This window comes from Apiospora aurea, assembly GCF_038362705.1.
Source record: "Apiospora aurea strain CBS 24483 chromosome Unknown utg000001l_segment0_segment0, whole genome shotgun sequence".
Taxonomy (NCBI): Eukaryota; Fungi; Ascomycota; class Sordariomycetes; order Amphisphaeriales; family Apiosporaceae; genus Apiospora; species Apiospora aurea.
In genome coordinates, this window is record NW_027117388.1 from 3,788,865 (window position 1) to 3,816,515 (window position 27,651).

The following is a 27,651-nucleotide window of genomic DNA, read 5'->3' on the forward strand; positions in this document are numbered from 1 at the left end:
AAAAGCTCAAATCCCTATCCTAAGGCATCTCATAGAAATGCGATTGTCTCCCATGCTGCTAGCTGCTGTGAGGAATTGGCGGCCCCGTTGTCGTCGCCTCTTGTTGCTGTTAAGTCTGTCCTTGAGAACTAGTAATCGTAGCAGCCGGCTCATAGCTTTGTCCCTGGAGCTCCGTGGGTGGTTCGGACGGCGGGGCCTCGTAGATCCCCGGCGAACTGGCCTCGTAGAGTCCCGGCGAGCTGGCCGCGTACGGCTGGTACTTGTAGTCGTTGGCACCGGCTCCCGCCGGAGTTGTCGCCGCGGGGGTGTACTCGGGAGCGGCGGTCGGCTCCTGTTGCTGCGCCACCTCCCACTGCTTCTTGGAACGGCGACGTCGGACCAGGAAGAAGACCAGAGCGGCCAGGGCGACGGCTACGACGCCGCCTACCACCCCGCCTACTATGGCTCCCGTGTGTGATGTCGATTGTAGCGTCTCTGGCTCGGATGTGCTGTTATCGCTCTTGAACAGGTTCATCACGTCTTGCGAGATCCAGCCGACCTTATCTTGGTTTCTGTCACAAAGAGTTAGCAAACTCCCAAAACAGTGTCCGAACTAGACTTTTTGGCCGAATTCCCATATCGGAGGAGTTGAATACATACCCAGCGTTGTACCAGTCCTTGACCATGGCCGGCGGCTCATACGCGGGTGCAGCAGGGTCGTACTGCGATCTCCACCGCAACTCGGACAGGTCCAGGACATTGATGCCGTTAGTCCAGGGGTCGGGGTCCCGGAACATGGGGTAGTACTGCAAGTCGCTGTTGGCGCCGCCCACGACGGCCATCTGGCGACTGTTCTTGCCCATGAGGGCACAGGCTTGGCCGACACGCGGGGCGCCGATGTCGATGTCGGTCTTGAACCAGACGAAGCCCGGGATCGAAAGGACGTAGACGTCGGTCATGGACTTGTTGGCCGCCGCGTCGTACCCGCCGTACATAAAGAGCTCGTACGACCTGCCGCCGGGTGCCGCCGCCGCCACGACGCAGGCGCGGCTCCGCGGCGACGGGATGTCGCCCGTGGCCAGCTGCGAGTGCCACGTCTCGGTCCCCATGTCCCAGAAGGTGATGTTGCTGAGGGACATGAGCGCGTCATTCTTGGCGTCATAATCGCTTGGGCCCGCGATCTCGCCGCCCACGACCATGATGAGGCCCTTGTTGTCGGTGCCGAAGGTCGGCAGGGTGCTATTTGTTTAGGATTGCGGGTATCGTGTGAACCAATCGATATGACATGCCTAGCTGGGCGAACCATCCGGTCTGTGTGGAGTGTAGTGATTCAGTTTTCGGGCTTTTCCTTTTTTAGAATAGCAATTCGATGCCAGAGCCAACCATAACCGTCATTAAGCTAGGCTCTGGTCCGATTGAATGGGGCTCGTACTAGTGGTCTGTCACTTGTCAAGTCAAATTCCTGCCATCCCATCATCCTCCATCCGGAACGACATTACCCCAGTGTGGCTGGAGAGCGAGCGCGGTAAGCAGGTTTCAAAGCTGCCAACCCCAATTTCATGCTGTGCTTCCATAAAGAGCGTTGCGAAGAGCATCGCAGAACAACGTAATTGAGCGGGATCCGGCTTCCAAAACAGCGTCCATGGCGATAAAAGGGTGAGGCTGTCCCTTCATGATGTTGATATCTGCTTTCACCCCAGCCTCTTCCATTTTCTTGCCAAACTGCTCGCCCTCGGACCGGAGCACATCGAGCTCGCCCAGCACGAAACACGCCGGCGGCAGCTTCGACCAGTCGCCCTCCCAGAAGAGAGGACTCGCCTCGGGATGCTTCCAGTCTTCCTTGTTGGGGAGAAAGTGATATCGATACCAGAGCATCTTCTTGGCCGGGAGAGCCGGGCTGAACTGGTTTAGCTTCCAGGACTCGTTATTTGTCTCGTCGGCCGTGTTGTCCATAACCGGCACAGAGAGCAGCATAATAGAGAACTTGGGGCCGCCTCGATCCGCAGCCCTTTGGCACATGATTGCAGCGAGGTTGGCGCCGGCAGAAGAGCCGCCTGTACCCATCCTCGTTGTATCCAGGTCGAGAGTCGTCTTGCCGTCACCCAGAGCCCAAAGAACGGCCTCCCAACAGTCATGGACCGCAGCGGGAAAGGGGTTCTCCGGGGCAAGCCTTTGGAAAAGTGTCAGATGTCTGTCATATCTTCCGCGAAAGACTGCAACCGGAGGTTTCTCACCTGTAATCCACCGACACTACTACGCATTTGGCACGGGCACAGAGGTTGGATGCAATGACATTCTCCGTGTCGATGGTGCCCAGGACCCAGCCTCCTCCGTGGAAGTAGATGCAGACGGGCCAGCCCGCTTCGGGTTTCTCCCCCTCTGGAGTGAAGCACCGTACTCTGACATCTGGTCCTTCGCTCTCCTTTCTAGGAATAGAATGATCTACAGTGCTGCCTACAGGGTGCAGCGGCCCGGCGCCGGGAATGAGAATGCCACTCGCGCGGGATGCCTCTATCGGCTGCAGATGGACCTGCTGCTTGTCGACGATGTGCTTGTTGTAAAAGTCGGCATACTCGGCGTCAATGCGGCCGAGAACCGACTCGTGAAGAGGGTAGGGCGGTTGAGTCTTCTCTGTCATGATTGCAGCAGCTATCGAGTTGATGTTGAGGCTTGGGGTTGCTTGGCTCGGACGCGGTTGGAGTAGGGGTGACGGTGTCCGTTTTGTCCTACGCTCAGATCGCCTGTGTCTCGTTGACACTTGTTTCAGTGCGCGCTAAACCGGCACCAAGGCCGACTTAGGAGCTCCGACAGTCGGCCTGGGATGGGCCAGGGTGGCAGAAATGCCATAACCAGTTGTATGCCTCTTTCCATCCAGTCTCCATCTTCATGAGCAGTGGAGTCAGACATGATAGCTGGAGAATGGCATTTGTCGGGAGTGCGCCCACTCGGAGAAGCCCCCTGTACTCCGTATGGCACCAGCCGTCTGCAGTGAGTTCGTCAATTCAGATAAGAGGCTGATAGGCGAGCCTTATCAGTCGTACCAGTACAGCGTCGATTACCCCGCAAAGTTCGCAGGCAGCGTCCACTAATTGTGGGTGCTGTGTGCAGTGGACACGCACTGAGATATACCGGGGTAGGAGGGCAGATGCAGATCACCAACTCCCAATACCGGCCAATGCCGACGAAGAAACGAGATGCTCACATTCGACTAAGTGAGATACGGTAAGACGGATGATACGTAGTATTCGTGGCAAGCTTCCAGGATGCAACGAAGCCGTCATTTGTTGGCAGGGGTCGCGCGACATACATACAGGAGGCGGCACATGAGCATGCCGCTGCCTGCCGCTCTCTGCTGCTGTTTGCTCCCTGGACTCGCGACAGGGTTCCCCATACGGATCTTACATATTGGGACCCCTCTAATATTTCCATCTGCGACCTTTTAGAATGAATTGGATCACTTTCAGCAATTTTCGTTTTCAATATGTCTGGGGATACGTGCAACAAGATGGCTTCTCCTTTACCCGGCAAGCAACTGGTCGAGGATGAAGTCGACGTAGGGCCCGCCATCAGCAATGAGCCGCCAGCTGAATCGGCTCGCGTTGTCGACCACATCGCCGAACGGCAGCTCTGTCGCAAGTTCGACGTCCGGCTCATGCCGGTCCTCGCCATTATGTGTTAGTAGTGGCTGAACCATCAATTTCGAACGTCACTGATCACTTCTCTCGCCAGATCTTTTCAATGCACTTGATAAAGGCAACATCGGCAATGCGCAAACGAATGGCCTGAGTAACGGTAGCGATTTCGTCTTCGACCCAAGTGATTCTTTCAATTCGGTAGCTAACCTCGATCTCAGACCTTGGCTTTCCCGAGGAACGATACAATCTCCTTGTTTCCATCTTCTTCGTGCCATATGTCGTCTTCGCCCCGCCTGTGGCCATGATCGGGAAGCGCTTCGGCCCCGCCCGCGTGCTGCCAATCCTCATGTTCACCTTTGGGACCATGACTCTGTGCTCGGCCGCAGCCACCGATTTTGGCGGCATATTTGCGCTGCGGTTCTTCCTCGGAGTGGCCGAGAGCGGGTTCTTCCCGTTGGTGATCTACTACCTCACGACTTTCTATCGCCGTGGGGAGCTTGCCAGGCGACTGGCCCTCTTTTACGCAGCTTCCAACATCGCCAATGCCTTCAGTGGCTTGCTTGCCTTCGGCGTGTTTCATATCAAATCGCACCTCGAATCATGGCGATACCTTTTCATCATCGAGGGAGCTGCCTCTGTGCTGTTTTCCGTGTTCGCACTTTGGTATCTGCCGCGCGATGCAGCTTCAGCTCGGTTTCTCGGGGCTGAAGAAAAGGCACTGGCATACCACCGAATGGTCGTCGACTCATCCTCAATCGTCTCGGAGAAGTTCAACTTCAAGGACTCGATCAAGATTTTCAAGTACCCCACGACCTACTGCTTTCTCATGATCGAGATCTGTCTCGGCGTGCCTATCCAGTCGGTTGCCCTATTCATGCCCCAGATCATCCAACGGCTTGGCTATAGTACAGTGAAGACCAATTTATACACGGTGGCTCCTAATGTAGGAGGTGCAGTGATGCTTCTTATCTTGGCTTTCAGCTCCGACTTTCTTCGGATACGATTCCCGTTCATCATGCTCAGCTTCACCTTGACCTTCATCGGCTTCATCATCTACGCGGCCATCACCGACGTGCAGGCGCAGATCCAGGTGGCCTACTTCGCCACCTTCATGATGGTCTGGGGTACGAGCGCACCCTCCGTCCTGCTCTCGACCTGGTACAACAACAACATCGCCCACGAAGGCCGCCGCGTCGTGCTGACCTCGGTGGGAGTACCCCTGGCCAACGTCATGGGGCTCGTCTCGAGCAACATATTCCTCTCTAAGGAGAAGCCGAAGTACGAGACGGCGCTGATCACCACCGCAGTGTTTGGTGCTACAGGAGCTACGCTTGCTGGGCTACTGGGAACATATATGATCTTTGACAATCGCAGGCGCAACAGGAAGGCTGGAGTCAAGACCACGGCCCGGGATGTACCTACACATAAGCTACGCGACGGCCCAAGTGTTCCGGAATTCAGGTGGTTCTTATAAAATAGACATCTCCTGCCTGTGAAGGTTAGGTTGCTGAGACCTGCTAAGAATACAAGTCTTTTCCGCCATAACTGTCCCCTTGTGTTAGTACTTGGATGATCAAGATATATTACAGAAATTCTTGATACTGACAAAAAGCTCAGTTATGGTAAATATGCGGCCCTTTCTGGTTTCTACGCGATCTACAGGTGGCATGCTCCGGGCCAGGAAATTTATATCGCGGATGTACACACACGGCTCAACTGGCTACACCGCCTTCCTCATGCAGGCAAATTGGGCCATACAGGCAAACATATTCATGGTGGGTATTCAAATATTGCAAGATGGTACCGCCTTTCCGATGAGGTCCTTGAGAACACCCGTTTGTGCCTAGTATTCAAGCTTAGGTTGCATGGTGGCTCTCGAGCAGGACACAGCTAACTACCGAAACGATCATTAAGCAAGTTAGAACAAACCGGGATTCTTTCATCATGCCGAGTTCGAACAAGAAACCCACCATTCTGCTTCTTTGCCTGGGAGATAAATGGATGGCCAGCATGTTGGACGATCCACAGGCCTTTGGAGAGGGCATTGACATCCTCCTGGAAAAGGCCGTTCTCAAACGCGCCAAAACCCTCGGCGGCGCCCTGAAATACCTGGACCAGAACAAACCGGACGGCATCCTAGTCACAGACCCAGGCATCGTAGCCCCGAGCAATCGCGAGATACTTGGACGACTCACCGCTTTTGTCCAGTCCGGCGGCACGGTCGTCTTCAGCTTCAGCTTCGCCAGCAACATCCGTGCTGACGATATGGATCGTCTCTGGAAGGAGAGCTGGAACCTTCCCTGGACGATGGGCAATTACCACCGCACCACCTTCCAGCTGAACACTTCGGCCCTCGGCACCAGCACCGCCCCGGACAGCGACGGCGACATCAGGGGGCAGAGCTTGCTGTGGCCCGAGTACAGCCAGAAGGCAGTCCACTTGGACAATGTCGCTCGAGAGAACTGCTGGTATCTCCCCACCGGCGAGTCACGCATCGAGTCTATGGCCTTCCCACCTGACCGGGTGACCAACCATTCGCAGACGCCTGTGGCCTTCCGTCGCGTGGGAGATGGATTTGTGGGATACACTGGCGATGTCAACCAAGAGAGAGGAACCAACCTCGTCCTTCTTCGCATGTTCAATCTCGACATCAAACCAGTCGTGGAGGACTTGTAGCTCGATACCCAAGATAGAAGTGACGATAGTAACAGAACAGTCGAGATGGGGCAATTTTTGGAAAAGATGGAAGTCGACATTGCGAGTTGAGAACACGTACTATGCTGACCATTTACAACAGGCGCAGGGAGGAGGGTCCTTTCAGCATTGGTACGAAGCTATTGTGATGTGTCGTGATGCAAATGGTGCCACTGCGTACGCCCCGTGAGATCCTAAGGTATGCCTTATCGGGTAATCCGATAGTGTCGCAATATATCCGACAAGTGTGGGGATGGATGCGGAGGGGTATCGGGCTATCGGGCTATCGGGGGATCATGGCATATGCCGACCTTGGCTGCTTGGTATCTTCAAAATATCTCCCCCACTTGTGCACTTGCGCCTTCGGAGGCTTTCGGAGGCCATCGGAGCTGAGATTGAGGCGATTACAGCGACAATTGACTAATTGCACATCAAGTTTCGGCCCGTGATGCGATGCGGTCGTAGGAGGACGACCTGTTGGCTAGTACTCGAACAAATGCTGCAGGCTCATTGACGTTGCAGCAGAACATTACATCAAGACTGCATCCTACGAGCATTCAGGCATACAGTTCCAACTCGCTCCTAACCGAAAGCGCACTCACTCTGTCAAAATGTATAACCCGCAAGTGGGCGACAAGGTCTCAGACCTGGATACACCATCCATGATTGTCGATCTCGACCTCATGGAGGCCAACATCAAGAAGCTCATGGACAAGCTGCTACCGACAGGCGTCAACATCCGCCCGCATCTCAAGACCACCAAGAGCGCCGTCCTGGCCCAGAAGCTCGCCGCCGCGGGCGCCAAGGGCGGCTGCGTCGCGAAGCTGAGCGAGGCCGAAGTCATCGCCGAGGCTGGCTTCGACGACCTGCTCATCACCTGCGAGATCATCGGGCCCGTCAAGGTGAAGCGGCTGGTGGCCCTGTACCAGAAGCACCGGAAGATCCGCATCGTTATTGACAGCGCGGTGGGCGCCACGGCCATCAACGACGCGCTGGCGGCGTCGGGCATCGAGGAGCCCATCTGTGTGCTGGTCGACCTCGACGTCGGCCTGCACCGTACTGGTGTGGCCGCGGGAGAACCGGCGCTCGCGCTGGCGCGGCACATTGGCGGCCTGAAACATCTGAAGATCATCGGTGTCCAGGGGTACGAGGGACACCTGCAGCACCTGCACGACCGCGCGGACCGTGAGCAGCAGTGCCTCGCGTCAATGAAGACGCTGACAGAGACGGCCGATGCGTTACGGCAGGCCGGGTTCGACATCCAGGTTGTCACGACGGGCGGGACGGGCACAGCCGAGTTCTGTGTCACCGTGCCCGGCGTCAACGAGGTACAGCCGGGCTCCTTCATCTTCATGGATACTGATTACCGCAACGCCGTTGGCCGGTTCTACGGCAACAGCCTGACCATCCTGTCGACCGTCGTCAGCAAGCAGGGACCCCGCGCCGTGACCATCGACGCCGGCCTTAAGTCCCTCACGACTGACAGTGGCCTGGCCGAGTGCAAGGACGCGCGGTACGCGTACGGGGTGCTGGGCGACGAGCAAGGGTCGCTGGTCTGGGAAGAGGGCACGCCGGATCTGGATGTCGGCGACGTGGTGGAAATGATTCCTAGTCATATCGATCCCACCATCAATCTGCATGATTTCTATTACGCTCACCGGAACGGGGTCGTCAAGGAGATTTGGCCTGTTGACTCACGCGGCAAGGTGCAGTAGATTTAGCAGTGTTGCACAGTCCAGAATTTATTAGGGGGCTTGGGGGCCACCTAATTTAGCGGCGCAGTCCGTGTTAAGCATCTACTTCTACCTCGCTATCTCATTTCGACACCACGACAACAGGGTCAAAAGTTCCATGCAGCAATTGGGAGGCATCATGAACGAAGTTATACATTTCAATTCTTTGCCTTGTTTGCCAATCGCAAGTGAGAGGTTCTCCATCGATCTCGTATTCGCCGACTCATTTTCTATCTGGCCAATCTGTTGTTGGGATACCTGGGTGTTTGCATGTCCTCCAATCCCCCGGTCTTTCAGCTCCTGCTGCGGGGTCGACTAAGCCCTATAAGCCCCTCTCTAGGACCAGGCCAAAGGGATACAGCCCCTCTGTAACGTCTCGTTTAGTCTCGCCGGCGCAGACTCACCGGTGCCAACAAGGGCTCGGCAAACCAGGCAACAGGCCCAAATAGATTGACACCACCTAGGCTGTCAGCATCATGATCGCATGACATGATATGCGACACATAAGTACTGCTAGTGCACCCTCTTCATCAGGGTATTTGAGATAGCTACATTATACACAGTTGTTCTTCCATCACACCCCGATATGGCGGCTCAATTGACCATGGATCCGGCACGTCTGCTGGATGTCGACAACGACAAGGTTGTCCCCTACTTCAACGAACTCAGACAACAGGGGCTTTCAACCCTCACGATAGGCGAGGAACTTCTCCGTCATGTGAAATCAGAAACCCTACCCCCATATCTACTCGCCATCCTCCTTTCCTGGGCAAAGTCGGTCGAGGTTCTGACGCGTTGTCTATTTGGCGAGGAGGCAGCAGCCTCTCGAGGTATACGCAGGGTAGCGCTCAGGAAGCTGGGCTACCTACTGGCCGACCCGACCATCTGGGAGGAGATATGGGAGGCCCTGGGCGGCACGGTCGGGATCGTGGACCTCCTCGCGCGCAGCTCCGTTGAGGACGTCAAAATGCTGGCCCGCGCCATCAGCTTCGGCGGCCGCAAGCTGAACAAGCCCCCGGAGCAGGCCGCTGCGGTCGCGGACCTGCTCCGGGCCCTGGTGCCGACGCACTACAAGAGCGACCACCCGAGCACAGATAAGCGACCCCTCCAGCACAACTACGCCCGCATGGTCCACGCCTGCGATCAAGAGTTCCTCGGCGAGCTCCTTCGGTCGCAAGACAAGACAAACCCGCTCTACGCGGGTTGCAACCCAAAACGGATCGAGATCCGGCATGGCGCCTGGATGCAGCAGCAGGTGGTCGATATGTTATGTGGCCACATCCGCGAGGACGGCAACATGCAAAGCTTCTTGAAGATATGCGTTTCCAGAGAACCTTCGATGCCGACCGATGATAGCCACGTGTCTGAGTCCATGGCGTTCTCGCTACGTCTATTGCGCGGCCGTCTCGATGGGACATTCCAGGACAAGTGGTGGCAGAACCATTTGGACGAACTGCAGATTCTCAGGTCCGTCTTCAACAGAATGGAGAAGAAAGGCGCGAAGAAGGAGAAGCTTAACGAGCTCGCCGTCTTCGCCATGGACCTGGCCGAAGCCAAACCAAAGCTCCGAACCAGTCACAACCTGTGCTTCTTGTGGAACCGGCTCGTGGCGTTGTGGAAGACGGAGCCTACCCAGGAACACGAGAAGCTGGTTGCCAAGGGGCTACGATGGGGACTCGACAACGGATCGGCTAAGAGCATAGGGCGAGACTGCCGTAACAGAATGATGCTCCTCCGAGGCGATCTCAAGTGGCCGTTGCTGCGGCTTTATTGTCTGCACGTACCTGAGAAGGGCGTTGACATCGACACCGCGCAGAAACTCGGCGTGATTGCGAAGCAGAAATGGCCGTATGAACTCTTGGAGCAACTGATCCCAGTTGTTCCGCAAAAGGTCATTGGGTTACTAAGGAGGCTGCTGGACTCCAACCCCGACTACTGCTTCCTAAACCCTCCCGATGGCAAGCCAGGCTTCCTCAACCCACATTACCGCCAATACGACCCTCCTACGGGGCCGTCGATTCTTTCCCTCGCCGACTTGGTGAAGCAGAGGAATTTCAACGTCGAGCTCCTCCTTACCATGCTTCATCGCGAAGACTCCGAGTTCCAAAGAAAGACTGCTGTCGGTGTCGACAACCTCCGCCAGAAATCTGCCACGGCAAGGGATCAACACCACAGAGCACAATATGCCAAAGGGGCGGCCGCTTTGGCCATTGCTACTGGAGATCTGAGTCTTTATGCGGATACTATCACATGGCAGCAGAGATTCGTACGCGACCCTTTGACCGTCAAGGTGATATTCGCCAAGGACGCTGTCATGACACGGGAGGGAATCGAGCTACTGTCTGGGATCCCCAAGGACCTGCCCACAGGCTGCACACTGGACGACCTAGTGCAAAGAATGGACATCGCCGACGGGATCCTCCTCACGCTCCGCAACTGCTATAAAGAGGCTAAAGCAGAGCCGTCCTTTTCCCATGCAGATTGGAATGCCGTGGAGAGCTTGTTCGATACTGTCTTCACCCACCGATATTGGCAACTTCAAAACATCCCGAAACGCCTGGACGTATCGGACGCCGATGTGTTCACCGTCACGTGGAACAGGACCATGAAAATGGTCGAGGGACTGGGTGCCGACTTCCTAGTACACATCAAGCGCTCGATCGAGTACTATATCCGGGGTCTTCCACCTACCTCGCTTGCCGTTGCCGCCAAGACCCTGCTCGAAACAGACATCAAGAGGCGAGAGCGAAAGGATCGCAAGAAAGAGGACCGCCACTTGGAGTCGCTCTCTTACACTGCACTACTGAAACTGGCCGACTCCGACAAACCAGAGCTAGCGCATGACCTGATACTCAAGACCATCCTTGAGCGGCCAGATGCGAGCTCCTGGCACCGACAGTTCTTGTCTTCGGGCTATCTGAAGAAGTTGCAGGCCAAGGACGCCCAAGATATCCTCTTCGGTCTGGCTAGGGGTATTGGTGAAAAGCTCGAAGAGCAGTCGTTCGTCAAGGTTGGCGAGGCAGAGCCCGCAAAACACGCACCGCCCAAGTCGCTGGTCAAGGTGACGACCGTCAAGCATCTGGCCCAGCTCCTGGACAACGCTGACTACATATCTGTCGAGGCGGCCGTCGAGGTGCTCGCGGAGCTCTTCAAAGTCGCCACGCACCGCGACATCCGGATCGCGACGCTCCAGAGCCTTAGTAATGTTTTGACGAAACTAGGCCCGGGAGATGACGGATTGTGTGAGAGCAACTCGTTGGCCATGAAGGTTCTGACCGCCATTGAAACTGTTATCCCTGTCGCGGCTAGTGTCAACGGGCGATTTGGCACCGATTGGGAGGCGGCCCTACAGCATCGGGAGCTGCCCGAGATCTCCGAAGACAGCGAGGTATTGGTCAAGGAGATCCTGATGCGGGACGGGCTTGGAAGCTACATGCACCAAGACAGCAAGTCCAATGGGATAATTTCTGCCTATGCTGAACGCATTGTCTGGCCCCTCTGGAAAGCTTCAACAGCCGAGCACCGACGTTGGGTCGAGGTGTTTCTGCTCAAGTACGAGGCACCTGTCTCGGTTCGTGACCTTCCCAATATCCCAACCCACCCGGAGGCTTGGACAGCACCCCTGCAGAGGTTCTGGAAGCTTTTGCCCTTTGAGACGTTGGAGGAATTTCACAGGTACACCGTGTGGTATTACAATCGCCCGGCGGCGCTACGCAAGTTCACCGCGGCACTGCGGTCCAAGTCCGAGCTGCGAAAGCAGCCGGACGTGGCTCATTTCCTGCAAATCTACGACTCCAACCTCCTCTACGGCGTGCGAGCGACGGTTCAGTTCCTGCGCAGCGCGAAAATAACAGATTCTGTACTACCAAGACTTCTGGCCATGCAGGCAGAGCAGTGCGCCGCGATGCTCGGGGACTACGAGAGCAACGTCGAGGGCTGGCACGAGATTGCGCATATATACCGGCCGCCCGCCTGTCGCAGGGGGTCTGGACCGAACGCCGCGCTCCGGGCGTCGGGCGTCTCGGAGTGGAACTGCAAGGGCCGCGTCATTCTGGAGAAGATGGTCGAGCAGGTCGCAGCCAAGAAAGAGGAGCACAGGAAGCAAGGAAAGCACTTGTTACTACCATCTACTACGGCGCTCTCTCTGTGGCTGAATCCATTCAAGGGGGTCCCGAACGGTCGAGAGATCGACGAGGTTTGCCACGAGTACGCAACATCGCTCCGGCAGACGCTCCGGTCGCTGCTCGAGGGTGGGAACCACCTCCAATGGCATAAAGTCGCCGAAGAGGCCGGGAATTTGGATCGATTCATGATCAACGACGAAGAGCAGCTACGCGTGGCAGTGTATCTCGGTCAACTGGCAACAGGCGCCACGACTACGGCTACGACTACTACGGTGGGCGCCGGCAACACCTTGCCTGCACTCAACTTGGTGCAGGTATCAGTAGCGATGCATCTGATCCGGGCCGCCAAGAACCACGTCATCAACATCAAGGACGACAAAGATGAGAAGGCGAAGCCTACAGCTGCAGAGAAGCGGCGCCTGGCTGGTAGCCTTGGGGAGCTGGTGGGCACGTGGCTGCGGAGCGATGACGAGATGGTGAGGGATTTGGCGTTGGAGTGGACGAGGGGGCAGAAGGAACTGGTTGCTGCGTTGGAGAAGGAGGCGGCTGCGGAAGGGTTGTTGAGGGTGCGGGATGCTTCTGGTACTCGACGGGAGTAAGAAGGGCGGTTGATGTGATTTCCCTCGGTGTGGAGGAGTACCTAGGGGCAGATGTTCTTGCTACGAGTACTCAGGTTGTATGCAGATGGCTGGATCTTGCCTGGCCTGGTTTCTGTTAGTAACTCGGTTCGGGTTTGGAATTGATTGATAATCATCGAACACAAGCAGTGGCCCAGGATGGTGAGCAAGCTGATGATGCAGGTGGAAGTGGCACGTTGCTAGGCTTCGAGGCTGGTCGATACTGCGCATACCAAAGGGGGTGCCTTCTTCGCCAGGTGTGGGCAGCCCGTGGCCATCACATGCACCACAAGATCTTGCATGATCAGCAATGGAGAATGACAGCATCGGACAAGGTAACGACTTCTACATGGGAAGGAGCCGTGTCTAGGCCCTGAGTCTTGCAGCTCCATCTCAGACTACATGCATGGTATGGTGGGTCGCGGAGCAAAGGGCCCTGGGGGCGAGTGTGTCTCCTTCCTTTCCTCGACTTGGCCAACCCGCAACGTGACCCGATCTTGGTGTCATGGCCTGCGTCGTGTCTGGTTTGCAAAGGAAGGTGCTCGTTTTCCTTGCATTGCTGCCTGTGTGTCAATCCCAACAAGTTGCAACATGTTGGGCGTCTCTCCCAAACGTGTTGGCCATAAATACCCTTCCTGGCCACCGACTCTTCGGCACTCTCTCTTCTTCTCCATACCATACCATCCCAAACAGTTCTCAACACCACAGCATTATCACCATCATCATTTTGCTCCATCCAACACAAGACCAAGTCACACTCACTTCTTCACATTCTTCTCTTTTGGCTCGAGTGCTCTCGCCGGTTTTCTCCATCCAAGCCATTCTTCGGTCCATCACTTGATCACCCCAGTCCATCCAGTCACGATGCACTTCACCCAGACCACTGTCATCACCGCTCTGGCTCTCGCCGGCCCAGGCCTGGCCTTGCCCGCGGACAACCACAAGGACGACGTCGTCATTTCCGCCTCGATTGGCTGGGGCGACAAGGACGGCGACGAATCCAGTACTTCTACCTCTCATCCCGAGGCCTCCACTGCCTTCACACAATCAGTCACTACGACAGGGGTAGTCTCCCGCTGCGTGGCTTCCACAGCTACCACAGTCACCACGACACTGAACCCCATGACGGCCGAACCTGCCGCTCCCTTTGACTCGCCACATCAGACTATTGGGCCCATACCTCTCTTCAGTGCCCGCGTGGGCGAAATCGGAGCTCAATTGCTGGCGAACGTCGAGATTCCCAGCGATCCCTCTCCCACTCCCAGTCCCACCTCTGGATTGCAGGCCAACGCCGTACCGACGGTTCCTGCCTATGCCCTTCCAATCGACAACACCAAGAAGGATGGAGACGTCGAAATCAAAGCCAATGGGACCTTGCAGCTAGCGTTGAACCCAGACCAGGAGACGGATTCCACTCAGGCACTCTACATGGACGGCAATCTTGATGGCGTGACCTTGCTTGAGGAGCAAGAGGAAGATACCGAGTCTATGCACAAGCTGCGGGAGGGCAAGTGCAATGGTCAGAATGGCAAGTGTCACATCAAGATCAAGGGTGTACCAACAAACAAGGAGTGCGAGCAGGGCACCACTTGCAGCAGCAAAGGGAGCCGGTGCTTCCTGACGGGCCGCGTTTGGCATCGCTCTTATGTCTCTTGCACCTAGACGGCATGGCCGAATCAGATGTTTTCGAAGGCACGGGGGTTTGGAGGAAACGAAACCGACGGCCTGGAAGGATCTTGGTGGAAGAACACGGCTGTACTCATAGCTCCTAATGACCCTAATTGACTTCATCATACTTTTACCACTTGAATTATTCGCCTGTGCCAGTGCTTGTATTGGTGTTTGATGTCGTCGTGCCTTGAGAAGGCTAGCCAGGCTCCTACACCATCTAGAGATTGCATCAAACCTGTTATGCTCGAGATGGCTGTCAAGATGGAATGTCCAAAGGGTAGATGCAAGTTCTGTAATCCAGTATTGTTCCGTGCTCCAGCGCATCTGTCGGTTGGTTTAGTGCTCCAGTGCACCCCAGTGCGCCCCGCTTTGGCCCCTACAGTTGATCGGTTCAGTGGAGGTCGGCGCTACACAGACAAACAGACCACCAGCACTGGCATGCGAGAGACAGGATGAACTGACAAGGGCACAACTTGACAGCCGACGATCCCATCGCCACAGGGGGCCTCGATTGTCCAAGACCAAAATGGGTGTTTGGAGGAAGGCCGCCATTGAACAGGACCGATTGAAAACGATAGGCTTTCGACATTGGCCGGCATCGACTTTTGTATTTAGGGCTGGCGTCGCATTAGAATGTAATGTCGTCCGTTAACTGCAAACGGGTCCTGTTCGCCCTTCCCAACCAACCAGCCCGCCAACCACCAACCGCCAAAATCCACAAATTGCATCAGGACCCCCTCGCCCGACCCCGTCCTTGTGTCCCTTCTCCGTCCCAGATAGCCGGCTCCGGGTGGCTCGGCCTTACTCGCCCTTGCAGCATTTGCACCCGTTCGGGATGGAGCTCAAGTCGCCTGCGCGCTGGCAGTCCATCCTCCCGTAATGGGAGATCCATTATGACTTGCTTCAATACTGGCGGTCCCTGCCGGCCAAATGGCTCATGATACTCAGTAGCCTACGCTGTTCCACGACGAAGAAGAACTCTGGAGGGGCAGGAGGGGGTGGGGACAAAGTGGGGGAGTAGTACAAGCCAATGTTGAGGGCAAGGAAGGGTAAAGGGAGTTGGTAGCATGAAGGGGAGATGGAACTTGGTGATATGAGTTCCAACTACGGCAAGACTTGGGACACAAAGTCGGTGTTTAGTTCACGAGTTTAACAATTACGATCCCAGAGCTTGGCTGAAACTATCAGGAGTAGTATATAAGGTCTCATCATCTGTCTTCTTGGTACAGAGCAACGCATTTGCGGTGTCTGTATTAAGATGCAACCCCTACTGGCTGCCCCCCCTCTGATTGACCCCTCCTGATTTCAGATGATTCTAGAGCCCCTGAGCAATAATAATAATATATAAAGGGGTTAAATCTCACTCGTTTCCTAATTAAAGTAGATTAATTTCTTCCTCTTTTTTTCCTCTTTTTACTATCACTAATATAACTAAAGAAGCACGTATTACGCAGGCGGTCTAGGCCGTACTGCTCGGCGGAAGTATTAACCGTGCGGTTAAAAACTATAACGTTAATAAGGGTACCCTTCGTAATTAACTTAGGGGTTAACCTTTGAAAAAAGAGAAGTATAAGGCCCTTTAACTCTTTACCCCTATTAAAGAGACTTTTTTAATTAAATAGGCCCTTTTTTAAGTTAACCTAAGCTACGTATTAATATACCGGCTATTTTATATATATACTTAACGTATTCTCCTTATAAAAAAGGTTAATTACTTTATCGATAAGTAATAGGTATATCGTTTTTTAAAACGTTATTTAGCTTTTAAGACTGTACGTACTAAAGCGATAAATTTTCGGCGCTTTATATATATATTAAACGGGGCTATGCGAAGGTTTTTTAATCGGCTTAACATTACTATTATTAATAGTATACCCCCTTAATTTAAATTTAACGCCGATAAAATAAGAATTATAATAATAATAAAGGAAGGTATTATAATAATCGAACCTGCCGCCTATTAAAGTTTAATGCGGAACGACTTAATTAATCGCGAGTAAATAATTATTTTAAAGTGTATTAATACTATTAATAATATTTTACCGCTTTTAATTATATTTAAAGGCTAATCGGTTTAATAATAATAGTTCCTTTAAAAAAAGGATAAGATTAATTATAAGTATAAGAACTAAGCCTTTAAAGCGTTATTAAAAGGATAAACTTTTAATCTTATAGCTTTAAAATAGCTAAAAAAAGATCTTTATCCTTTTAACGAAGCTTAATAATTTTAATTAATAAAGGCTTTTAATTCTTAATAAATATAAAAATTATATTAATAATAACTTTATATTAACGGCGTTAATAGTTAAAGTATAGCTCCTTTACTTATTATTATATAACTCTTATATACTCTAGCCTTTAAATATTAATTATTTTAAAGTCTTAAAAAAAAGGTTTCGAAGGGAGCTCGACTTAGTATACGTTATTACTAATAATAGCTATATTAAAAAGGGGGACTTCTTTTAAACTTAAGTTAAAATACGTAAAGTAACCTTTACCTTTAAAGTTATCGCTAATAAATAAATAATAACTAGTATTTATCCCTTTAATATTAAAAAGCCGATAAATAATAAACTCCGGCGTTTTAATATAATATAAGCTATTAACGAGGTTATTACCGCCGAGGATACGCGTTAACCGGCCGAACCGAAGGCTAGAAGAATTAAGACGCCGAAAAATAGCTGGTAGGTTAAAGATTTAAGGGCTGCGATGCTTAATATAAAAATCACTACCGGTGATTTAATTAAAAAGTTACTATAAAAAAGCTCAGTAAGAGTATTAATAATTTAATAGCTCGAATCGGCCGGTTAAAATAGGAAAAGGCCGGTTTAAAGGTAAATTTAAAGAAAACAAGGGCTTAAAAAAAGAGGAAGGTTAATAAGGACCCTAATAAAGGCTTTATTTATATAGTAAACATTAGGGAGGTTTAAGAGGACGTTAAAAAAGGAAGGCTAAGGAAAAAGCCGAAAAGGGGCGCCGGTAAGGTGGTGGAAATTGATGCAAATCGAGCTGGTAGTAAGGGTGACTCTATTATAGTGCGTACGAGCCGAAACAGACCTTAAAATACAGTGTATGTTGCTCAATTAACCTATCTATTGCTGTTGTTGTTGATTTTTACATCTATTTTAGGGGGGTCAGTGAAGGGGGGGCAGCCAGTAGGGGTTGCATCTTACCAGCCCCCTGATCTTGGCAAGAAGAATTATGCCTGCAACCTTTAACATAACATACTCTTCTTGTTCGCAATTCCTCTATGCAAGAGAAAGCCTGTGCAAATGTATAACCCCATGAGTTCGTGGCCATCCTCGTGGCAAGGCAGTTTCATGGTTCATATGCAGCACTGACAGTCATCGCTTCACAAGTGGACCGAAGCACCAATATAATCGCAGGAGGATAATTCCTTCTCGTTCAGGCTCCACCCCACCGTGAATGCACACTGCGTCATCATCATGGTCTCCCGATCCATTCGACGCGGCAGTTCGTCGGCTCCCATAAACCCGCTGAATGAACGCAGGAACTCGGAAAGGTAAAAGGCGAGATCCGGCGAGTCATAACCCGACATTAGCATGGGAGGAACCATGATACTCTTCAACTCCCTGGCCAGTCGTGCCCCTGCGTACTGCTTGAGAACATAATCCAGGAAGGCGATGTCAAGTGGTGTACTCCAATGGTGGAGGTCGCGGCTACCTGGCATTGGTATAATTAACATCTGCCCATCTAAGCAGAGAGTGCACCGACTGGTCAGTGCGGACGCTTGAGTATTCAGCCGGTTCGTGAAGGAGTTTTTCGAGGTCGTGGTTGGCATCCCAAGTGTTGTGTGATTGCGAAGACAAGAGATGAACTTCGACGTCTTGGACTCGGAAGCTTCCAAAAAGAACGATAGGGACTGTGAGGCAGCTGCCATCTGACAAGTCATCATGAACGCCTTGCTCTTGGCGAGGAAAGCGTGCTCCCCAGTCGTGTGGGTATGCATCCGGATTGATTGCGCCCCACATGTGTCTATAGACCCAGAGCATCTGCAAGACATTCCTGTAGACCAGATGGCGACTGATGCAGTCGTCTCTTCCAGGCGACTTGTAGGCACAAGGTCTCTTTGAGATACAGAGGTTGTCTTTGCTGCCATGCTGGTTGATTTCCACCGTCAGTTTGTGTTGGGCCTTGACGTCAGATAGAATGTCATCGACCAGCCATGCTGAAATGTGCTTGAATGCTGGCCCTCTTGAGTCAGCCTTAGCGCCCCAGTCGTAGATGGGGAACCTCTTCCAGAGCTCTGGGTCGTCGTTCACATGGGTTTTGCCAGCCTTCTCCGCTTCAAGGAATGGTTCTGTGTAAGCACCTGCCAGAGCAGCGCCAGCAATCAAGACTCGGAACACGGCCTTTCGCACGTGTTCCCTCAGCTCGGGGCATTGCTTGAACTCTTCTGCCGTGGTGTGTGTCTCACTCGACTGGCATGTGTCCAGACAGAAGGCGACTTCCAACTTGTCGACAAGTGATTGTAGCTGATTGGCAGGCTTGACTTCTGCAAGAGATGGCAGGTTGGCGGATCCACTCAATGTACTCGGGTTCATGTCCTTGGGGGGGAGTTCCCATCGGTCCTCTGCTTGCTGGAGAAGTCGGCGGCCATGGTAAGCCGGGTGTGGGCCAATCTGCTGTGAGGTTGGAGGACAAAGTAGGTTGCAACCACAAACCGAAGGGGATTGATGGAAGAATGAGAAACAATGATGAAACAATTGGTTTCATCTACTTGCACTCAGGCTGGTTCGTACACATTCCCGTGTTTTGATGGTGAAATGGGTATCCTGCTGCAGGAAGGAAGGCAGCTGGTTGATGTAGAATGGCGCTCCCAGAAGGGACAGGTGATTGAGGTTGGTACGGTTCGCAGGATGGAAAGTGAAATGGAAGAGATAGGAAACGGCAACCTCTTTCCAGCTGATGGAAGTCAATGGATGGAAGGTCGAGCAATCCGCGTCCAGTGCTTCAGATGAGGTATCGAAAGACGAATGGGAAGACAAATCCCATGATTGGATTGTGAAGAGAGCCTTGTGTGATTGCAAAAACACGATCTGCTTTGGTTCACTACACAGAAACGAGGGGACCTGCAAAGGGAACGCACGGCCTTGTATCGAGAAAAAAAAAGAAAGAAAAAGGTTGGCAGCATTGATGGGGAACAGTAGGCATCTGCCACAGCAAATTGTACGTATTCATCCACCTTTGAATGTTTCTATCTGTCCATGTTGCAATTCCAGGCTACAGGCAGCCATTCTGGCATGTTTCTCAGTTGACCACCGTCTCTAGTTACATACAGGGTTACTTCACCCCGTGGATGTGACTCCCATATTTCCACCATCTCATTGCCGCTCTTATTCTCATCATCTGAGACGGATATCCAGTTGCCGTCCTCAAGATCGTCACGATCTTCCAGCAAGTCCCAATCTACTTCGCTGCTTACGTCCGCAGAATAATCCACAGCCACGATACCCCAGTGGTGTGTTGGTATGTTGATTCGCCGGGGTTGACCCTGATGATTGTCCACCACTTCCCATCTAGAAAGAGTAGCTAGCTCCAGGAACAACGTCAACATTGGCTGCGTAGCGAGGAGGTTGAGCAGTGTCTTCCCTACGCCAATGTTTTCGTAAGACTCCAGACTTCTACTAAGAACCAACGCCCCAGGATTTGGATAAGTGGCATTGTTCCTGGCAGAGGCCGAGACATTGATGAAGGTAGGACTCCAAGTCGTCAGCTTCCGCCAAAAGCTGCGCCCATCCGCAGCTAGATACAATCGGTATCCCTCAAGGAGATAGTGAAGCACCTGAAATCCGGTCGTTCTAGCGCAGTTGGGGTGACCGTCGTTCATGCCCAAGGATAGCTGTTGGATTTCTCCCAGATGCATCTTTCCATTTGTCAAGAAATACTCAATGCTCTCCACCAAGACTTGTTGAATACTGACCAGCTGGTGACAGGCCATCTTGGTAGCCGGGCACACGCTGTGGTCAACGTCTTGGGAGTCCGGCCAGTTCCACAACAGTCTTTCTCTCAACGCTTTTCTCGTGCGAGCTTTCTTCGACTTTATATATTGGACTCGAAGCTGCTCCATGGCATCCATCGCTCTTATGTTTAGGTCCAGGGAGTACACCGGATCCAGGTTGCACGCAGGCTCATATATCGACTTCATCGCCTGCCATACTTCCGTAGTGGTGAGAAAGCCATCGAACTTGGTCCTGGATAACTTCATCGAGAAGTGAGAACAGAAGAGCCCCGAGAAGTAAGGAGCTATGACTTGATCCACAAGATCGATTTCGATGGGTTTATGCCTTGGGCTATTTGCGGTCCTGCTCACAACGGATCGGAGTTCTCTGGACGCATTTGGAAGCATGGTTTTTGAAGTCTCCAGGACCCCGGTAAGCCCCAGCGGCATTCCATAGGATTGCGCACTTCCGGCGATGGCTTCTAGACTGAAGATAGTCGGTGCTGACGTGGTTCCATCCGCAGCCTCAAAGGAGTAATACGCGTCCGAGCCAAGTCTGGCCAGGATGGCGCGATTTCCATCTGGTGTCACAAACGGGAAGTGGGCGAAGACACTGTCCGCAGAGAAGTGGTTCGAAAAGGCGCGGAGTAATAGCTTGTGCATCACACATCCGTATTCGACATTTTGATCTGAAGAAGACTCGTGGTATCTGTTGCAGAAGACTGCGCGGCGGTACACCCACTCCCTGCTTAGGGGAATGAATGTAGTAGCCGCTCCCAGATTAGTATCCTTGTACTCGATAGGCGATTGCTTTTTGGCCAGTCAAGAGGATCCTCGTGTGACCCAGAAGGCATGACAGAGCACCCAGAAATAGGAGAGGTTGGCAGGCACTTACCCCCAGTTAGTCACGCTGCTTGGGCTCCAGTCATCCGTGTAGAACGGATCGCCCCTGATCAACTCCAAGGTATCACGTACAACCGCATGCGTGACTGTCGATCCAATCCATGACCATTTCCTTGCAACATTTGTTGCGAACACGTTACTAGGCGGGGGCTGCTCGGCAACCATGCCTGGATATAGTTCGACGTCGTCCGGGTGTGCATATAGAGCCCTCAGCTTGGCGGTGACGAGTGGACTTGTATTGATATGCTCGAAAGTATCGTGCGCAGGCAAGCCTATAATCTGCCGGAAGTTGTTGAGTGTAGGCAGCTGTTTCTCTCGGGCTCGAGCAACGGTTTTGATTTGCGAGTTGCGGAACGCGATGGGCACCCGATTAGTACTGTAGGCACTTGCGATGCTCTGAACTGAGCGGCGGAGCTCATGTGCCATATCTTCCTCCGTTGGATTGACTACTGCATCTGCCTTTGGCGGTTTAGCTTGGTATGTGCTTCTGCTGTATCGAGTCGCCATATAGTCGTTATCTGCTTCTGACAAAGCATTCTTCCACCAGTTGCCAACGACGAGACTTACGGCAGCCTCATAGCCTTCCTTCGGACTAGTCTTAGACGGTTTGCTGAGTGGCGGTAGAGCTCGTCGAGTAAGACTTTCCGGTTCCAGGTTGCAATCTGCGTTGGTTCTGTTTACGCCCAGCAACGTCCGAAAATAGTCATTCAGGATGATATTGATGTACAGACGGCAAGTGATGCGCCGGGCCAGTCGGTAAACAGCTTCGTCTTTCTCGGCCTGCGACAGTTTCGCGGGGAACCGGTCGGACTCCTCATTGATACTGGGACAATCATGTCAGGACATGCTCCGATGCTCGTCGATGATTGTCCATACACTAGAAGCCCGCTGGCTATAAGTTATGAAAGCGGTTGAACATTACAAGCAGAAGGCGAACGCCCGGAGGCAGGAACCATGCTTCCGAGGTGGCGAATTTGTCGTCTTTTATTAGACCGTTCTTGAACTGCCTTACAGCGGCTTCTTCTGTGGACGACTGGCCGTAAAGGGGTAACAGCCGCAGGCGTGGTTTGCGCGTATGAGTAGGCCCACTCATGTTGCACTGTGAGGCTGTTTAGTATTGCTTCCCTCGACACACGTAGCAGTTGCGACCCAGCTTACCGATCCCGATCTGTCCATGCTTGTCAATGCTGCAAAATGTAGGAAGAGACTCGATACCTGGCTTGGGTTGTCTCGTATGGCAACACCTCTTGCCAGTAGGATCTCGAATACTAGTGCTGCATCGGGCAGGGAGGCCCTCGTTGGTGAGTCAGGGTAAAGGGGAAAACTAGGCTCGGCAGTATTGGCACTTGATGGTGGGAGAGGTTTGGTGAACGCCAGTAGAGTGCTTGTTCGCCACGGACTTGGCCACGGACGCGGTTTTGGGAAGAGGACTTGCAGATGCGAGTCTAAGCAGATATCGCCATGATGACTTAAGAGCCCTCGAACTCGGTGTATCGTAGCGAACAGTTGTTCGACGAAAGGACCTTGCAAAGCAGCCACCTCGACTAAGAAGAACGAGTATATGATCTCAATCGGAGATACTCTGAAGTACCTGGAGGAGAGGAAAGTAACGGGAAAGACAATACAACACCCCCCGCCACATGCTTCGTGTCAAACTCATTATTTGACGCATACGGGTAGGTAGGTAGAAGTCGCGACGGTGATGGTAGTCTGAAGGAGAGGTTCGAAGGCCATGGTTCGAAATCGTGTGCCTGAATACGGGAAGCAGGAAAGCTCATAAGGGTAGGCCCGGAGGATGACCTGGTAAGATTTATACTGTTTCCCGTGTCGCATCGTAGCATTCATCGGTTGCGAGTCCGACATGACAATGGTCGGAGGTGGTCAGGAAGTAGCAAACCCTGGTCTAGCTGAGGTTGACATGGAGCGCACCCACCACCTCCCTACTCCCTTCCCGGCATGCCACGAACCCCGAAACCTGGTTTAGGAGGGCGGGTAAAGGATCCACTCCTCCCTTTCGGCAGTCCAGGCGATCACTAACGCATTACCGGACTGGGTGATCCTTAGCACACTTTCGAGGGGTATGGGGGCGCTCTCGCATCCGTGTCTCCCGGGCCGTCCCCCACTGTCACCTATTCTTCCCTCACGGCCCCCAGCCAAGTTTGGTTTGCCATTGCTCATCGTTGTTCATCATGACCAGGAGTACAACGAACAAAATGATACCCCTCGACAAACTTCAAGGCCACTCCAGGTGGCGAGTCGAACTATCGACGCAGGTACGTGGGCGCCGGGCCACGGCTTACAATAGCCACAGAGCCAACAATTGCTCCGAGGCGAACCATCACGACCTGATGGCTTACGCCCCCACAATATCCACTTCAGATGGAAGTGGCTTGCGCCTTCCCAAGGGCTAGAACCTTCCTGTGAGGCACGATTATTTGGCGAAAGAAGGAAAAAGCCAGATGGGAACTTGTACAACCATCGGAACCAACATTTTTCACGGGTTGGCAGCTTGGAGTAAGGCCAGGTACCGTGGCGGTCTCGTGGAAGGGGCTTGATGCGGTGAGCGATCGTCCATGCGCAAGCCACGATGTAAGGGACAAATGGACTCGTACGACCACCGTGACCACCTGGCGTTGACTCAAGTCATTTCCATGAGGCAGGAAAAGGGGTCCGATATCAGGCCTCGGGACGGCTTGTACGAGCACAAAAGAGAGGTCACATGCCACCGGGTGGGTAGGCTGGTGGGAAACGCGGAGGCGGAGAGTTTATGCCGGATGCGGAAGATGGATGACGAGAAGCCAGATACGAGTTTATCCGTGGATCGGATCTGGCACAAACCCAAAAGGGGCGAGAGGGCTGGGGTAACATCGAAACGTGTTCGTGAGACGCTTCCAGGTATGCGTTTTTGGATCAGGTGGCTTGCAGTCGCAGATGTCAAGTGGCCTGGTCCGGGACTCGGATTCTCGAAAGCAGGGGGCCGGGGGGTATAGTGATTGGCCGTATGCGGAACGCCACAATATGCACCTCGTCGATAACCTTGGCTCAACCAACCACCACTCCGTGGGCAGCTGCAGCCACTCGCTCGGAAAAGAATCTGAATGCTGCTACAGTAAGCGATGCTGCATGGAAAGGCACCCAATAATAAAGTCAATCATGCATGATGCGCGATGATGTCCAACGTGAACCAGATACATCTCAGATGATGGAAAAGGGGGGTGGGGGGTTCACTGAGTTTCTTTTAAACCTGTTTTCCTCGGTGATATTCTGAGCCTGTGCAACTCTTCCATCTACATATTGCTCCTGACATGCCCGACGATAGGACAAGACGTCGTCCCGAGTAGAATATTGGCAAGCGTAGTCGCCGAGGTCGGCGACGTCGCTAATGCGAGGAAAGGAGTAATCTCGTTCAGGTTGCACCCATGACCTAGTCATGTTTGTTACCCCGTGTGAGTGTGATTGTGAATGGACAGCAGTCGGCTCCTATCTCTCGTCGTTCTAGTGAAGAGAGTGAAATAGATAGGTCGAAACTAGACTTCTCGTACGTTTAGGATTGTTACACCTTGATTTGCGAAAGGTAAAATTAAAAGTAGTGGGCGGGTCACGACAAGGGGCCGCGATTGGATGTTCCCACAAGCTTACGGTGCACCGCCTCGCCTTGGCGCACTATGCCGATCGTCAGACTGAAGCAAACCCAACCCAGCAGATCCTCGTCTCTGGTCGAAACCCAAATCCAACAACGATGTCTCATGATCAAGACCATGCCTGGGCCGTCGTTAGACCACCACCACCAGGCGGAACCGCCGCCCCACCATCCCCAACGACAGGGACAACCAGCAGCTCCACCGAGCGCGCCGCACCGAGCGCCGCGCAGCACCAGGTCCTCCACACGCCCGAGCTCCTGGAGGCGATCCTGGCCGGCAGCGGGGACATGCGCGCCGTCCTGCTCGCCCAGCGCGTCAGCGTCTTCTGGCGCGACCTGATCCGCGCCTCGTCGCTGCTGCAGTGCCTGCTGTACTTCGAGCCGGTGCCGCCGTTCGCGCCCGGCGAGGGCCTGGCGCCCGAGGAGCTGCGCGCCGCCTTCGCCATCAACCCGCTCCTGACCCACTGCTTCCCCCAGTGGCTGCGGATGACGACGACGGCGAGCGACGAGCCGGGGGCGGGGCTGGCGCCTCGCTCCCTCGCCACGCCGCAGCGGCAGTTCCCGGCCCATCCCGTGTTGTCGCTGTCGCTGACCGGGCTCCTTCATTTTGCGCGGCGGGACTACCGGCAGGATGAGGACGGTTATGACTCCGACAGCGAGGAAGAAACCGGCGGGGGCGGCAGCGGGGAACAGGGAGAGTGCTCGGGCTCCTCCTCCTCCTCCAACTCCAAGTTACCCGTGGTCCCCCTATTCCCGCCCGAGCGTCGCGACGCCTTCACCCGCGCGGGGGCCAGCTGGCGCCGCATGTTGGTCTGCCAGCCGGCCTCGATGGGGCTCGGCCTCGAGCTGGTCCGACCGGCCGCGGCGATGCCGCCCGAGTGGCACGAGATGCACGAGGCGCACCGACGAAATCCTATGCCGAACCCAGGGTTGAGGGGCCGGGAAATGGTGGAGGCTTTCCAGGAACCCATAACATCAGGGCGGATCTCCGGGTTGCTGGAAACGCCATTACCCACCGAGATGGAAGGGCCCGAGTGTGAGGGCGATGGCGAGGGCGATAGCGAAGGCGGCGGCCTGCGCATGGGTACGCTGTACGACATCTGCCTGCAGCAGCTCCTGGACAACGCCGATGTGAGGAGGGGGCGTCGGCCTTCCTTCGTCAGGCTGCACTGGCTGCCGCCCGGGTACGGCGGCGTCTTCCCGCATCACGAGCTGGAGCTCAGGTTCGGACCCTCGACACCCGGATTGGGGGTCTCGGTGTTCGCCGTGCTCGAGGACATTGTCCATAGCCGGGGCTTTCACTTTTACGGACGGCGCACGAAGGCCAAGCATCTGCCCAGGGAGGAATTGGAAACCTTCAGATGTGAAGAGCACTTGGTCAGGAAGCCCATGTCATTTGTGACCCATCCATGATTCTAAGTTACACTATTGAGATCTATATAGCTTCATTACATCGTGTCCATGCTCTATATCCATGCCAGTAATCTTCGGCATATTAGTTCAACTTGGCCAGCGCCTCCTCGACGTCGAGCTCGGTGCTGGTGGGCGCGTAGCCGCCGGCGGCCGCGACGTCCTCGCGCTGGTAGAGGTAGGCCTCGTCCCGCTCGACGTAGGCGGGGTCGAACTCGAAGATGCGGGCCTCGGCGTTGCGCCACATGTAGGTGCTGGGGCCGCCGCCGCGGGGCGTGCAGGTGATCTGGCGGAGGATGTCGCCGTGGCAGACGAGCACGATGGTCTTCTCGGGCCGCGCCCGCAGGAAGTGGCGCACCCACTTGGCGCGGTCCGCGAGGGCCTCGGGCGTCGCGGCGTAGAACCCCTGCTTGCTCGTCCAGTCCGGCGTCAGCGACTCGAGGTTGAACTCGGCGAACTCGGCGTCGGCCTCGAGCACCTCGCGCGGCGAGCCCGTGTCGCAGGGCAGGGCGTTGCACTCCTGGGCCTGCGGCAGGCAGATGACGCTCTTGGTGCCGCCCAGGCGCTCGACGGCGGGGCCCCAGCCCAGCTTCGTGGTCTGCAGGGTGCGCCTCAGGGGCGAGGAGACGACGAGGTCGGCCTCCTTCTGCAGGTCCGGGATCAGGCGCGCCAGGGACAAGGCTTGCTTCTTGCCCAGCGGGGTCAGGGGCGCATCAAGGACTGGTCGGTGCAGATCGCATCAGTATTTATGTCCGGGCGGCATTGGATGATGAGTCAATGGGAGCTTACTGCTGTAGTCGAGATCGACGTTGTGCTCGGCCTGGGCGTGACGGGTGAGAATGATGCGGGAGTTGGGGGCCATGATAGAAGAGGCGATGACGTCAGCGACGAAAAGCAAAAAGAATGGTTAACTTCGACGGTGGTTCTAGAACGATGCGATCCACTGTAAGTCAAAGTCTAAGGGAATGCAACGATGGTACAATTTCTAGTTGAAATGCGTTCTGGAAACTGGCTGGATGTAGAAACTGCAATGCCTGCACGGAAAAGAAGCGGTCGTTGCAAATGACGCACCCTGACACTCTCGCGGCGTGGCGGCTGCGACACCGCCCTCGGAGCTGCTTCGGCGTCAAAATAATCCACGAACGGGAGACCCACTGCCTGCAAACGTGCGTCCACTCAAAGCATCTCTCAGCTTCCGCCGACATGCCACTGCCGACTCATGTGGTGTGTACCCGGGTAAAGGCTTCAGCATACCGGCCCGTTGTGCTGTTTCTGAAACCCCA

The 27,651-nt window shown here is 54.0% G+C and overlaps 10 protein-coding genes across 10 annotated transcripts; 5 read left to right on the forward strand and 5 right to left on the reverse strand.

Annotated features, from left to right (window-relative positions):
* Positions 1–109: 109 nt before the first annotated feature.
* Positions 110–1,178, reverse strand: PG986_001172 (uncharacterized protein; the record flags this gene model as incomplete). The annotated part of the gene is made up of 2 exons (XM_066837394.1): positions 110–551; positions 640–1,178. The coding sequence occupies 2 exons, from the start codon at positions 1,176–1,178 to the stop codon at positions 110–112; spliced, it is 981 nt and encodes a 326-aa protein (XP_066706287.1).
* Positions 1,179–1,536: 358 nt separating this feature from the next.
* On the reverse strand, positions 1,537–2,617 carry PG986_001173 (alpha/beta hydrolase fold-domain-containing protein; the record flags this gene model as incomplete). The annotated part of the gene is made up of 2 exons (XM_066837395.1): positions 1,537–2,149; positions 2,214–2,617. 2 exons carry the CDS (start codon positions 2,615–2,617, stop codon positions 1,537–1,539), a joined length of 1,017 nt encoding a protein of 338 aa, XP_066706288.1.
* An 867-nt stretch (positions 2,618–3,484) lies between these two features.
* Positions 3,485–5,088, forward strand: PG986_001174 (MFS transporter; the record flags this gene model as incomplete). The annotated part of the gene is made up of 3 exons (XM_066837396.1): positions 3,485–3,653; positions 3,709–3,795; positions 3,833–5,088. The coding sequence occupies 3 exons, from the start codon at positions 3,485–3,487 to the stop codon at positions 5,086–5,088; spliced, it is 1,512 nt and encodes a 503-aa protein (XP_066706289.1).
* A 470-nt stretch (positions 5,089–5,558) lies between these two features.
* On the forward strand, positions 5,559–6,290 carry PG986_001175 (uncharacterized protein; the record flags this gene model as incomplete). The annotated part of the gene is made up of 1 exon (XM_066837397.1): positions 5,559–6,290. One exon carries the CDS (start codon positions 5,559–5,561, stop codon positions 6,288–6,290), a length of 732 nt encoding a protein of 243 aa, XP_066706290.1.
* A 629-nt stretch (positions 6,291–6,919) lies between these two features.
* Positions 6,920–8,023, forward strand: PG986_001176 (D-threonine aldolase; the record flags this gene model as incomplete). The annotated part of the gene is made up of 1 exon (XM_066837398.1): positions 6,920–8,023. The coding sequence occupies one exon, from the start codon at positions 6,920–6,922 to the stop codon at positions 8,021–8,023; it is 1,104 nt and encodes a 367-aa protein (XP_066706291.1).
* An 883-nt stretch (positions 8,024–8,906) lies between these two features.
* On the reverse strand, positions 8,907–9,275 carry PG986_001177 (uncharacterized protein; the record flags this gene model as incomplete). The annotated part of the gene is made up of 1 exon (XM_066837399.1): positions 8,907–9,275. One exon carries the CDS (start codon positions 9,273–9,275, stop codon positions 8,907–8,909), a length of 369 nt encoding a protein of 122 aa, XP_066706292.1.
* A 4,371-nt stretch (positions 9,276–13,646) lies between these two features.
* PG986_001178 (uncharacterized protein) lies at positions 13,647–14,444 on the forward strand (the record flags this gene model as incomplete). Its single annotated transcript, XM_066837400.1, has 1 exon — positions 13,647–14,444. One exon carries the CDS (start codon positions 13,647–13,649, stop codon positions 14,442–14,444), a length of 798 nt encoding a protein of 265 aa, XP_066706293.1.
* A 3,361-nt stretch (positions 14,445–17,805) lies between these two features.
* On the reverse strand, positions 17,806–22,494 carry PG986_001179 (fatty acid oxygenase; the record flags this gene model as incomplete). The annotated part of the gene is made up of 7 exons (XM_066837401.1): positions 17,806–18,159; positions 18,203–19,099; positions 19,217–19,526; positions 19,754–21,225; positions 21,391–22,141; positions 22,272–22,417; positions 22,477–22,494. The coding sequence occupies 7 exons, from the start codon at positions 22,492–22,494 to the stop codon at positions 17,806–17,808; spliced, it is 3,948 nt and encodes a 1,315-aa protein (XP_066706294.1).
* A 2,563-nt stretch (positions 22,495–25,057) lies between these two features.
* Positions 25,058–26,371, forward strand: PG986_001180 (uncharacterized protein; the record flags this gene model as incomplete). The annotated part of the gene is made up of 1 exon (XM_066837402.1): positions 25,058–26,371. The coding sequence occupies one exon, from the start codon at positions 25,058–25,060 to the stop codon at positions 26,369–26,371; it is 1,314 nt and encodes a 437-aa protein (XP_066706295.1).
* An 82-nt stretch (positions 26,372–26,453) lies between these two features.
* PG986_001181 (uncharacterized protein) lies at positions 26,454–27,230 on the reverse strand (the record flags this gene model as incomplete). Its single annotated transcript, XM_066837403.1, has 2 exons — positions 26,454–27,088; positions 27,158–27,230. The coding sequence occupies 2 exons, from the start codon at positions 27,228–27,230 to the stop codon at positions 26,454–26,456; spliced, it is 708 nt and encodes a 235-aa protein (XP_066706296.1).
* Between the last annotated feature and the right edge of the window lie 421 nt (positions 27,231–27,651).